A 13,644-nucleotide genomic window follows, 5' to 3' on the forward strand; every position below is an offset into this window, starting at 1 on the left:
CGCAAGAGTTACCTGAATTATTAGATTGAAGGGCTCGTGTTCAGTGCTCAGAAGGAAGAACAATTACACTTAGGTTGCCGTTCTATTATTTTTTTTCTTGGGGGGAGGGGGGTGGGTAGGGGTGGATGACAGAAGTTGTTTTGCAAAGAACAATCCAAAGACTTATTTGCTGTTAGTCACGATGTAAAGTAATGCCAAATATAGTTTTTGTTTTGGCCTACAGTACTCAAGGAAGTCGTACTGTGTATGTAATGCAATTAGCTTAGGCTAAGTCTACCAGAACAGGAAAAACATCAAAACATTCAAATTTGCACATTTTCTTGAAATGTACTGCAACTAATTTTATCTTTTTTAATTTGTTTGTGTGTATATATAGGCCTCAACAATTATATTTAGTCTCAAACTGCAAGAAATTGTGATCTAGGGTTGTTATACTTGACTTCAAAAGAACGTAAAGGTCATAGCTTGGCTTGTGCATTTAACACAGGTTTGTCTTGGGGGACATAAGTTTTTATCTGTGGAATGCAAACTTTTTCGGGCAGATGTGTCCCTGGAACGCGCGTTTTGAATTCCTAGTAACTAAAAAGACTGGCTGACATTTTTCCAATTGACTGTTTACATTTGGCCACCCAAAAAAACATTTGGTGTCCGTAAAAGGGTTGTGACCCCAATTTGACTACCAGGGGTGTAACATAGAAGAGTAGTCCACTTGACTTTCACCAACTTATTGTAGTAATGCATTTATTGAACATTAGTTAATGTATAAGTGGTAAAATGATTATTTTGAGAGTGCAGGCAATACCAAATATAAACTTCAAAAAGTCATAGCGCATCATCCTGTATTTTTTATAAAGTTTTTAAATTTCTGTCATCACAGTATGTAAAGTTGCAATCAAGGCACAGTTTGAAGCATGTACAGTAGCTAAATACACAATGGCATTTCCTTATAACTCATGGGAGAATACCAAATCAATGCTTTATATTTCAGGGTGCTCCATTTAATAACATATATCACCAATGCATGAGGTTACTTTAAACAACCAGCTAGCTGAAATTTGAAAAAAAATGAGTGCTTGTTTGCATCTTAAGATGTCAAGAGCTCATCTGGAAAAGAAAAATAATCAAACTCTTCATTCCTACCAAAACTTATTGTAATAAAATATGATATAATCATCCTATATACAGTATTATCTGTATCATCATCATTTTTAATTTGATAGAGAGAAATATCAATAAAATTGAATGGTACAGGTACTTGACAAATCATCATAAGTTTCATGGCAGGACATTGATTTTTATATGTCATTTGTATGAATCATCTACAGAGCTAGGGATCCCCTGATACCCTGGCCACCATGGATGCAGAACAGTTTCCACTTGTATCACAACACTTAAGAACAATGGTTTACTTTCTCTACTTTATTTTGAGTAATGAGTTCCAATTAATACATACTGATGTTCACTGGAATTCTGATGTAGGGTTAAACTTATTACAAAAGGTGATCAGAAGGGCATTCTCTTGACAGTGTAGCAATAATATTCAATTGTACATAATTTAAACAGCTTTAGTTGATATCTCTGTGTCAAAATTAACTCATCGTATATGGCTACACAGGAAATATTTTACCATTCATTAAGCTTTTCATCACTTTATTGTCCAGTAAGTGCTAAGTATATAGGAATACTTCTTTCATATAATGGTATTTGCACTAATTGGCTAGCATCAGTACTGCACATAGCCAATGCCTCTCCAGGGAGCTGACACTGTAAAAGGGGGGTACCAATGTAGTCTTGGCCTTGACGGTTGTTACTCTTTTCTAGCGTGCGTACATGCCTTCCTTTAAATGCCTACAGTATCTCGAATGTGCTTGTCCACTGAATTGTATATGACCAAGGATCTGTCCATTACAAAAGTCTTGGGCAATTCTCCAAAGCCAATGCATGCAGCCTATAGCCAATATTAGAAGAAAAAAAAAATTCATGAATCCCTATTTTGACTGCTTGTTAGGCTTCATAGCAATGCCAAAATTAAGCTTCAAACTCATGAAGAATTAAGCTTGTAAGGCTTCACAGCAATGTCAAAATAAACCTTCAAATTCATGAATCCCTATTTTGATTGCTTGTTAGGCTTCGATGGCAATGCCAAAATAAGGCTTCAAACTCATGAGGACTTGTAAGGCTTCACATCAGTGTCAAAATAGAGCTTCAAATTCATGAATCCCTATTTTGATTGCTTGTTAGGCTTCGATGGCAATGCCAAAATAAGGCTTCAAACTCATGAGGACTTGTAAGGCTTCACAGCAATGTCAATATAGAGCTTCAAATTCATGAATCCTTATTTGACTGCTTGTTAGGCTTCACAGAAGTGAGAAAATAAGGCTTCAGATTCATGAATACTTATTCTGAATGCTTGTTAGGCTTCAAATTAAGGCTTCATAGTCATGAAGCTTTATTTAAGGCTTCACATCCTTATTCAAGTTCATGAAGACTTAATTCTGAATGCTTGTTAGGCTTCAATTTAAGGCTTCATAGTCATGAAGCTTTAGTATAAGGCTTCACATCCTTATTGAAGGATTCAGAAGCCTTAATGAAGGCATTCAGAAGCCTAAATAAGCCATCATGTTTGGTAAGGGGTACTGTACAGGCATTATAACTTTCTGGTAAATCCGAACCGCTGTATTCCCAAACTTGACTGAAATTGAACAAATTATCCAGACTGCACATGTTGGTCATGAATTCAGCCTTATTGTCATGTGAGGGCCCAAAACAGGGCCTTTTGTAAAGTTTCAGTTATGATGAAATGTAGTCCACAGATGGTACAATGATCATGAAATTTGTTTTTGAACTGTTTAGTATTAATGACTGAGTATGCGTTTTGGTGTGTGTATCAAAATGTCTTCCGTCTTAATTTTCCAATCATTTTGGGAAATGATTGCACCGGTAGGAGACTTGATCAAGTCATTACTTGTTATTCCAGGCTTCCTGTCTACTGTAGTTTGATGTCAGTCTCGGTACAAGGACTACTTGGCAGATTTACAATTTGAACTTGTCCGCAGTTTGTGTGTGGAGTACGACATGTTAGAATGACCTACATTGTTGGAGCTGATTCCGATTTCAGGTCTTTAAAGGGTGTGAAGACTCGCGCAAAAAGAAACGTCTCATGCCAGTAATCTGACCTAGTTTCGATTGAGGTGTAACAGAAGTGTTAGACACCACCATCAATCCCAGAAAATACACACACAGCTTGCTACCATGGGTAATTAGACACTAGTGTACAGTCACTACATACAGCTACGGTCAATACCCACAACACAGTATACATAGCTGCGTGGACATCTCAGGTCTAGATAAAAGATAAGGTATCACGTTTCATTTCTGTCTGCATTTTGTAGCGACAAGAAGAAAACGTAATTTGCAAGCAACGGAAAGTTAACTTTTTCAGAGCGCGGCACACTGTTTGGGGCGAGTCTTCAATGCCTTTAATGTTTCTCTGTGGTATGTCGTCATCGATTGTAGACAAGTTGCAGGTCATTCTATTATTGTATGGGTGCAATTTATGTGATCAATTTTACTTATACTTGGCATGTAGGTTGCCCATGGGGATTTATTATTGATTTTATTGAAGGTCAAGATGAGTCATCTGAAGTCAACATGATAAAACAGTGAAAACCTTGTACCATACCTGATCTCAAGATTGGAAACATCTAGTTTTCTCATTCTGATATTAGTTGAGGCCACAGTCATTTGACAAGTCTCCTACTTCCATGAGAGGGCGTCATGTTGAGTATAAATGTATGAATTTTTGTGAACGTCAAAATTCATCAAGGGTCAACAGTATCGGCAGAACTCATATAGAGAAACTTTTCCATAATACCTTACAAGGATAACATTGGCTGATATCCTGTTACGATGAAGTCATCCATCAAACCTCAATACAGTTTTACATTCTGGTTTAAAGATAGTACAAATGCAGCTCTGCATTTAAGTATTCAAGAACACAACTTAGCAACATAGGCATAGGAGCCTAATTTGATTTGGGGGGGCTGTAACGACTTGCCCGAAAAATATAACCAAAAGTTTTCACGGGCTCCGCGCGCGTTCAATATGTTATTGTGCATGTCACATAGGCATTCATTGGTTATTACATCACATGCCAATGACATGCAATCATTTTCCGTGTTATTACCCTTCCATATTGGTTATCATTATTGGGGAAGTCGTTACAACAATAATGATCATAATAATAAAAGTTCAACCATTGAAAAACACATTGCAAATTATTCTTCTTTCAGTAGGTGCCCGAAAAATTCTCAGCATATTGCCCGAATTTTCACCAAACAAAGTGAAAAACACATTGCAAATTATTCTTCTTTCAGTAGGTGCTCGAAAAATTCTCAGCATATTGCCCGAATTTTCACCAAAAAAAGTGAAAAACACATTGCAAATTATTCTTCTTTCAGTAGGTGCCCGCAAAAATTCTCAACATATTGCCCGAATTTTCACAAACAAAAGTGTAAAACACACTGCAAATTATTCTTCTTTCAGTAGGTGCTCGAAAAATTCTCAGCATATTGCCCGAATTTTCACCAAAAAAAGTGAAAAACACATTGCAAATTATTCTTCTTTCAGTAGGTGCCCATTTTTTTAACACTTTTAGTAACATTGTAACAAACTATGTCTGTTAAGAAGGAGCATAGGGCAAGGAAAAAAGGAGATGAGAGGAAAGGAACTGACACCGTTATCCTGGATATGTCTTATATTTTTGGCACAAACAATTGAATAAAACTGCTCAAAAAACTGCTTCTCAAACAGAAGCTTAGTTGAGCATCTGTAGCATTACTGCTCTTGTTTATCTAAACTGATCATGTGACAAGCATCAATCTTACTAGGTGACCAACTGGTTTAGGTAATGTAAGTCCATATATACTGTACAAACTTGTGGGAATAGTGGAAAACTGTATTAATACACGATCCACAGCAGTGTCATAAATAACAGTGTTTTACTTGGCTACACATCAGAGGCCTTGCTTGAATTATTTATGAATAATTCAAATATGAAACCTGTAGGGCCCATGCTGGGAGCAGATTTGAGCATGAAGAAGTTCTAAATCTCTAGGATCCATCGCTAGAAATATATTGTAGTCTACTTGTCATGTAAGATGTGTTTTCGTACTGTATGAGCTGCAGGACTGAATGTGAAGGAATATTACAATAGAGTTGGCATTAAATATAAGCACATAAAGAGTTACATGAAAAGCTCATGGCATTAGTGTTATTTGTGAAGGTTTTGTCTTTTTAAATTGGAATAACAGCATTATTTAATTTACATTCATTTTAATGAAAAACTCTAGGATCATATGCTTAACTTTGTTTGATCCTATCTTCAGTAATTAACTGGATAGTTGTAGTTAACTAAATTTAGAACTCATAATTCTATAGCCTGCTGCACACTATACAACTGATCTCAACTGGACCGTGGTCAGTATTAATGTATTCTGGTAATGGTACTAGTACGGAGTGGTTTGAATACAGCATGCTGTTTATGTGCGATGATTGAACGTTGCCACGCAGTGGTGTACGGAGTTGTACTAGTTCAGCACATGTGGTAATGGCAAAGCACAGGGGGGAATGTAAACAGCTTACATGACCTTTTCCCGCCTGCATAGTATATTAATCTCACAAGCGGACTTGATACGAAACTCACTCCTTCTTAAATGTCAATGCGTCTTGTTCTTAACTAGTTGATCCTCCTCGAGGACTAAATATCAATAATCGCCTTTGCATTCTTAAAGCAGCATTTTGCGTCCTTTTCTATGATTTTTCTCAACCTCACTGACTCCACTATGCCATAACGACATACATAACTAGCTTATCTATTTATATTTTACTTCAAATGGTGGCATAAAAGTCGAAAAAATTGCAACTTTCAACTTTGTTGTTCTCCAAGATATTTTCAGTTGGGAACCCAATAAACCTCGCCCATAATATGAATATTTAAACACTACGAACGTCATTGACAGATACGTAAAATAACACCACGCTTGATTTGTGTACAGTCTATATGGCAGTTGTACCAGAGAGTTGCATAACAACTCCCTGGTTGTACCAACGTAAAGTCTTGAATCTATTTTTAGCAACGGCTCATAACTAAACCTGCATCTCTGATTGGTTGAATTCAAACTAGTGGGCTTGGGAACTGAATGCGATTAATTTTGTATGTGGAATACTCGCCAATTAACGTTTTTGGCAGGGAAAAACTTGGCTAATATCTTAATTTGCTGTTTTGTGATTTGATGTATGTAAAAAACTCGATGGACATGTCAAAAAAGTAGAAAACGGCGACCAAACGCAAAAATGCTCATGAATAAACATACTATTCACTGATTGGTGGAATTCAAACTAGTGGATTTGGAGATATGAAAACTTTGTCGAGGACACTTTTACTCGTTATCGACATAAATCGTTAATTACTCGCTAATTAACGCTCTTGGCAGGGTGAAACTTGGATGGTATCTTAGTTTGCTGTTTTATGATTGATACATCTAAAAAAATCGATGCACATGTTAAAAAGGTGGAAAAAAGCGACCCAACGCAAAATGCTGCTTTAAATGTGAACAAGGCCTAAGACTATGACTGACCCTGCATAATGAATGATGATCATCTACACCTCAAACATCTGTTTGCTCTTTAGGACCAGAGCTTATTTAGGTCATATGCAAATTTATAAACCAGTGATAAGTTATACTTGCTAAAACCAGGGGCGTATCCAGGGGGGGCGCAACAGGCGCGCGCCCCCCCATTGGCCGTCACCAAAAAAAAAAGTTTAGCAAAAAAAAAAAAATTTGAAGAAGACCTTTATGTGAGATGTCGGTGATCGCTCAACCCCCCCCCCCTCCCGTATGCTTTATTTTTTGTTTGCCAAAAAAAGGTTCTGGCGAAGTTCGGCAGCATAATAGTTTTAGAAACATAGATGGTAATTGTGTTTGTATTATCACTATAAACACTAAGTGACATGCCAGCCATACTAAATTGTGCATTTTGTGTCCATATTTACTGGAAATGTTGCTTATTATTAAGGTCGAAAAATGGATCACATATGGCCATGGGCGGCGATCCTGGGTGGAGGGGGGATATATCCCCCCATGAAAATGGGTGGAGGGGATGTAATGCACCATATTCCCCCCCCCCACCAAATGCCAGGGATAAGAATATTTTCATGCCTACATTTATGCATCTTCGTTAATGTACGGCTCTTTTTTAGCTTCATTTCTCGCTTAACATAAACGCAGTGCGATCTTTTCAAATAAAGCGTCTTTATAAAGCAAAAATAGTTGACTGTAGGCTTCATTGGCCCTATAACAACAAAATGTATTATTGCGCCCACGGTATTGATATAGTACATATATGCACCCTCATAGTATTCATATAGGCCCTATAGTAGGCCTACACACGTACATGTTCCCTCGAACAGCTGAGAATCTCATGTAACCAGGGTAATGCTTAATACACGTTTCACCTGGATGCCCTAGCAATCGGTACCTAGGAATGTAACTATGTTTAATTGTGTATTGCATGTGTATAGGCCTATAATAGCCTGCATGAGGCCATTTTCTTCATCGAATAATATAAAAGAGCTCTCGAACATTCTAACGTTGCGCCTGAAGCAAGATTGACAGGGGCAATTTTCCCAAAATAACACCCGAAATTAAAAAAAAAGTATTTTGGATCCTGATTATGAGATATTTCGGACATGACATTCCTATTTTAAAGTTGGGTATATGCCGCTTGGAAACCTCGGGAAGTGCCGTTTCCGGCCATCTAGAGGGTTTGTTAATCCCAAAATTTTCTTGTACGCTTCGCACCAACCCATGGTGGCGCTACGCTTAGATAGTCAACAAGGTCATATCCCCCCCCCCCACTCGGAAGTACGGATCGCTGCCCATGCATATGACACCATTTTGCATTTCAGCCCTTCTTCGAAAGCAAAAATTGTACACCCCTCCCCTTAGACCCATCTCCCAGGACGGCGATCATTCATGCCTGACGCCCCCCCTATTGGAAAATCCTGGATACGCCCCTGCTAAAACTGTGCACTTTCAGTTATGAACATTCCCCGCCCCCCCCACACACACACACATACTTCAGGACTCCCTGTCTGGAAAACGCCTAATATTCAGTTTTCCAGACTGGAGCCGACGCGACTTTAAAACTGGCCAAAACCCATGAACACTGCCAGACTATATATCCAAGACTTAATAATGTCAGTCCATGAGTATTAAACCCATGCACACTGCCCTACTACTGTATTATCCACGACTTCATAATGTCAGTCGATGAGATCTGCTTTATTGGCTCCAATTATAGCACAGTATAGATAGGAAAGTTTTGTGATTACGTATTCGACCTGCCACGGTCGTAAATTGACCTCAGGCTCCACAATTAGCCTGCATAGCTTCTTAACACCATTAGGCTCTTTGTGTAAAACACTGTGTGGAAATATGTACATGTCTACAGTGTAGTTAATCATACAGCATTCACATTCAAAGAAAAAATATGTGGCAGGTGTTGCAGACAACAAAAGTAAAAAGAGGTAATTTTAGACCAAGGCAGGTCGATTATGTAATCTCAAGAAACTTTTCAATGATAGTGTGCTATAGTTGGGGTCTATACAGCAGACCTTTAAGCAGACATCTTAACCTTAGGGTTATGTTTTTATGTTTTATTTATTTATATATTTATATTCTATTTGTTTATATTTTATTATCATTCCATCAAGAGTCCAAACAATGTACAATTCATAATGACATATATTATCAACAACATTAAACTTCAAATAAAGATTTCCAGTTATGCCATCTGATATCAAAAGCACGTTGCTAACAATTAGTTTTATACATAAGCTTTTCTTTTAGATAAAAATTCTTTAAATCAATTTGACCATAGCTTAAGGAAGGTTTCTCATTTTGAACCTTACTTTTGTAAACACAAAATTTCAGAACCAGAAGCATGTTATTAAACACACAGTCTGTGTACAAATAATTTCCAAACAGAACAAGCTCTTTACTAACTGCAATATTGATATTCAGTGTGATTTGAACCCAGTTTTAAAAATCTCTCCATACTTTCTGGGTGGAGCCGCATTCCCAAAATATATAAATGAATTAAACTCTCATCTGCCACACCTAACCTGGGGTTATGTTTCAATCCAAGCCACACCAAATGGATCATGGATTAATGTTTCTTTGCCATAGGGGGTCTAAAATGATACCAGCATGTATACCAAATTTAAAAAGGGATTTTCTGTCCAAGACTGGAAGGTTTTAAGATAACTACGTTGCATAGAAAATGGACTGTTGTGACAGTTTGTCAAAACATCATCTGCAATACATAATTGTGATAACTATGTATACTGAGCTAATCATAAAAAGGAGTAAAATTTGCTCTCCTTCAGGTTATATGTGGCCAAGATGTGGGCTTTAATTTCCCCGTCAGAATTGGCTACTTATGATATTAATATGACTGGATTCTAGGGTTGGGCGATATTTGCTTTTTAATGTGATGATAAATAGTTGAAAAATTATCGCGATAATTACGATAATTTTGCTTGTTGTTTTTAGTGTGTTCGCGAACACCCTAAACACAACTGCCGATTTCCCACCGGTGTTTTCGCGCATCAAACACACCGAGCATAATGGCGTGGGGTCCAGGGGCCCACCTTAGAGCCCCGGTGAGGTCAAGGGTGAACCCCTTGTGGGATTCCAGGGGGCGAAGGCCCCCGGAAAAGTTTAATATTTTTGCGTGTCTGGCGATAAAAAATCGCAATTGAGGATTCAAAATACTGACTAACTTTTTGAATTTAAATTGTCACGAAACTGACGAAAGTTTTAAAATGACAAGTTAGAGTAGCTATATTTTGTGATAAAATGAAAAGAGATTTAATCTGTCTTACAATCTTTATAAAGTTTAACTTACAAAACTCTCGATATTATGAAACAAACTACGTTAGACTGCCTAGCAATCAGTTTACAACTGCAGTGTTTACCCTACTTAAATATCACGGTAGGCTACATGTGCTTCGAATTTTCCCAGGTACCTTGCCAAACAACCCCCCTGTCTAACACCTGTTTGTTAACATTTTTGGCACGGTTCCAAAGAACTTTTCATGGAGTAAACTATAATGGCTCCACTCTAGAATTAATTAGGTCAGTCAGTAAAGGATCGGTAAAGTTATGCGAAATATTATCTAAGACGTTCAAGGAAAGTATAGGTAAATATCCCCGTAACATTTAGGTAAGTAAAACACACCTCAAGCCAACCGACTCCTCCGCATGAACAAAACAATCTATTCCCCATGATACACGAGGCAGAGTCTAGCTATACCATACACGTACATAGCACGATATCAATGCCCCAATAGCTTCAGTATGGCCATCTTTATGAAAGTAAACCTTCTAGTCCCATGTTTTAGGCCACTAGGCATGATTAACTTAATGCTAAATATTGTTTCCATGTCCTTGTGGAAAACGTCAACTTCGCAAAATACAATTTGTTGTTGTTTTGTTGTTACGTGAGATCCATAACCTACAAAGTGGTTAGGCTATTTACTATACACTTAACTATGGTAGGATATTAATTTTTCCTTTTTTTGGAAATTCTAGAAAATACTTTCTTTTCCCCCCGCTTAACACCAGATGTGGTCTTCTGGTTTATTCATAAATGGGTGTACCAGAGCCTTGTTTACATGACATTTGTTGCATTTAGCACGATATACAAGTTTCGCGTGAATTTTTCGAAAGTATTTTGCTCGATCTTTCATAAAATTAGAACGGTGTACCAACTTACTTTTCGTACACAATTGGTAATTTCTCTACTGATTTTCAGGTTTGTTCTCTATACAGTCAATGTTGTAAAGGACGGGTTTTTTACGAAGTTCAAAAGTCAGTAAATGAAGTTGATAAACTTTATTTCTTTTCAACTTTCTTAACCATGGAATGCTAGAATAACATTTACACATAAAACGGAGAATTTAAAAAAAATTTATTTCAAATTTATTTCACAAGAAATTATCATCATTTTCAATCCTCAAAAAATATCGTCTTGAAAAAAAATTATCGCGATAATAATAATTTTCGATATATCACCCAACCCTACCAGTGGATTCCTTAATTATTGTACATGGCATGGTAATATGGGATCCAGTTTTTATAATGAGCACAAGAACTCTATTATCTTCTGCAGAAGTGATGAATATATGGAAACATTGCTAGCACAATAACTTCAATGGAAAGCTTGCACGAAACATCATATTTGATATTGTTGGGATCCCAAGTTAGACACCGAACGGAGAATGCAGACATAAGATGAGGGGTTCCAGTCATTTGTGCACTTATAATACGTACAGTGCATAGTCTCATGTATACGATGTGGGAAGAAATTTAGTAAGCATCTTGGCATTCAGCTGGTACAACTGGAGAACTACTCCAGGGAAAGCTGAATAGTAATATACTGTATCTGTCAAAAATTCAAATGATAATGATATGAAATTTGAAATGTTTTTCTACATCTGTAATTCACAGATTGGGAGAAATTTGCAAGAGGCCACTCCAGATATTGGGAGCACAGTTGCCGGGAGTGCATCACCATACCAAACTACCTCATCGTCTACTACAGTGACCTTAAACAAAACTTGGAAGAAGAACTCAGAAGAATCTTAAAATTCTTAAACGTTGAGCCGGACGAAAAGCGGATAGCTTGCACCTTGGCGTATCCAGATGGAAAGTTCAAACGGAAGAAAAAAGAGAAGAGATTTGATCCTTTTGATAGAGAACTGATTGAGGAGATAAATGGGCACATTCGAAACGTAACTTTGCTCTTTAAAGAGCACGATATTCAGCCTTTACCATTCCACGAACGAGACCTAACAGAGCTTTCAGATTAGATCTTTCAGATCAGCAATTACTGACAGAGTCATAACTCAATGCAGGACAGGGAGATACTATAATACCATATACTTTCATGGATGTAATATCCAATTTTAACCAGTTTTATTGGTTTTTTTCCCAATATTCATTTTAGTTCTCTTGGGGGCAGGGGCTTCATAATAATATATCATTTTTGGGTTGTACAAAGTCCAAAGGCATTTTATTATTAGATCTATCGTCTAGGAATAAATTAGAGCCGACAATTTGCTTAGGAATGAATTTAGAGGGTTTTGATTCTATGTCCTATTTATGATGCAGATAACTCTCATCCTTTCAATGGATAGTACTTCCTTGTGTGTTGTTGTAAATCTTGTGCATTCCTTGTGGAGCGATTCCTGATGTTGAATGAATCTATGCAGGGGCAGATCTTAGGGAGGAGACACAGTTGGACTGCATGGACCTCCTCATTAGAAATTATTATGCTATTAAAATGAATACTCTGGTCAGATAAAGGTACATCACATGTGCCAGGCATTTCTGTAATACTTCTAGTGCACTACTATAGATATACTTGAACATCTCTACCTCCTGCAAGAAATATCTGGATCTGCTGACAACGCTGCAATACTTGAGCAAAGTTTGATATTTTCTAGCTTCCATGTAAAACAAGATTAACAGTAATAAGTATTCACTGGCTGAACCTTTCTTGACTTCCATAATCCAGGTGTTCAAAAAAGTAATGTTTGTAAATTTGTCTCTTCATTCGATATGTCGATAAGGAAATGAAAATTCATAACACATCAGTCAGTAATTACCTTTTTGTAGTAAGAGGAAACTGTATTTCCAACAGGAGTATTGATTTCAGATATTATACTCTCACTAGTAAGAATAGTAGACTGAAGAATGCGGTCTGGGGATTGGAGGGCACAGGTGGGGATGGGAGGGAAAGGTGGGGATTGGAGGGCACAGGTGGGGATGGGAGAGTAAAGGTGGGAATGGGAGGGTACAGGTGGGGATGGGAATGTTCATATTGGGTTGAAAGGGTAAAGGTGGGGATGGAAGGATACAAGTGGGGATGGGAGAGTAAAGGTGGGGATGGGAGTGTACATATGGGGATGGAGGGTACAGGTGTGGATTGGAGGGCATCAGTGGGGATGGGAGGGTACAGATGGGGATGGGAAGATAATGGTGGGGATGGGAGTGTACAATTGGGGATGGGAGTGTACAGGTGATGATGGGCGGTACAGGTGGGGATGGGAGAGTAAAGGTGGGGATAGGAGTGTACAGGTGGGGATGGAAGGATACAGGTGGGGATGGGAGGGTAATAGTAGGGATGGGAGTGTACATATGGGATGGGAGAGTAAAGGTGGGGGATAGGAGTGTACAGGTGGGCATGGGAGTGTACAGGTGGGGATGGAAGGATACAGTGGGGATGGGAGGGTAATAGTAGGGATGGGAATGTACATATGGAGATGGGAGGGTAAAGGTGGGGATGGGAGGGTACAGGTGGGGATGGGAATGTTCATATTGGGTTGAAAGGGTAAAGGTGGGGATGGAAGGATACTAGTGGGGATGGGAGAGTAAAGGTGGGGATGGGAGTGTACATATGGGGATGGAGGGTACAGGTGTGGATTGGAGGGCATCAGTGGGGATGGGAGGGTACAGATGGGGATGGGAAGATAATGGTGGGGATGGGAGTGTACAATTGGGGATGGGAGTGTAC

The 13,644-nt window shown here is 38.2% G+C and overlaps 1 protein-coding gene across 1 annotated transcript in view; it reads left to right on the forward strand.

The window, feature by feature from the left end:
• The window catches only part of LOC139970518 (WSCD family member GA21586-like), a 50,872-nt gene extending 38,001 nt beyond the window's left edge, over nucleotides 1-12,871 (forward strand). Inside the window, exon 4 of the mRNA XM_071976288.1 lies at nucleotides 11,577-12,871. Within this exon, the coding sequence (XP_071832389.1) occupies nucleotides 11,577-11,938 (362 nt within the window). The 3' untranslated portion in view covers nucleotides 11,939-12,871. The remainder of the gene's footprint in view (nucleotides 1-11,576) is intronic.
• The last annotated feature ends 773 nt before the right edge of the window (nucleotides 12,872-13,644 follow it).

Source organism: Apostichopus japonicus, chromosome 8 (assembly GCF_037975245.1).
Source record: "Apostichopus japonicus isolate 1M-3 chromosome 8, ASM3797524v1, whole genome shotgun sequence".
Taxonomy (NCBI): domain Eukaryota; kingdom Metazoa; phylum Echinodermata; class Holothuroidea; order Aspidochirotida; family Stichopodidae; genus Apostichopus; species Apostichopus japonicus.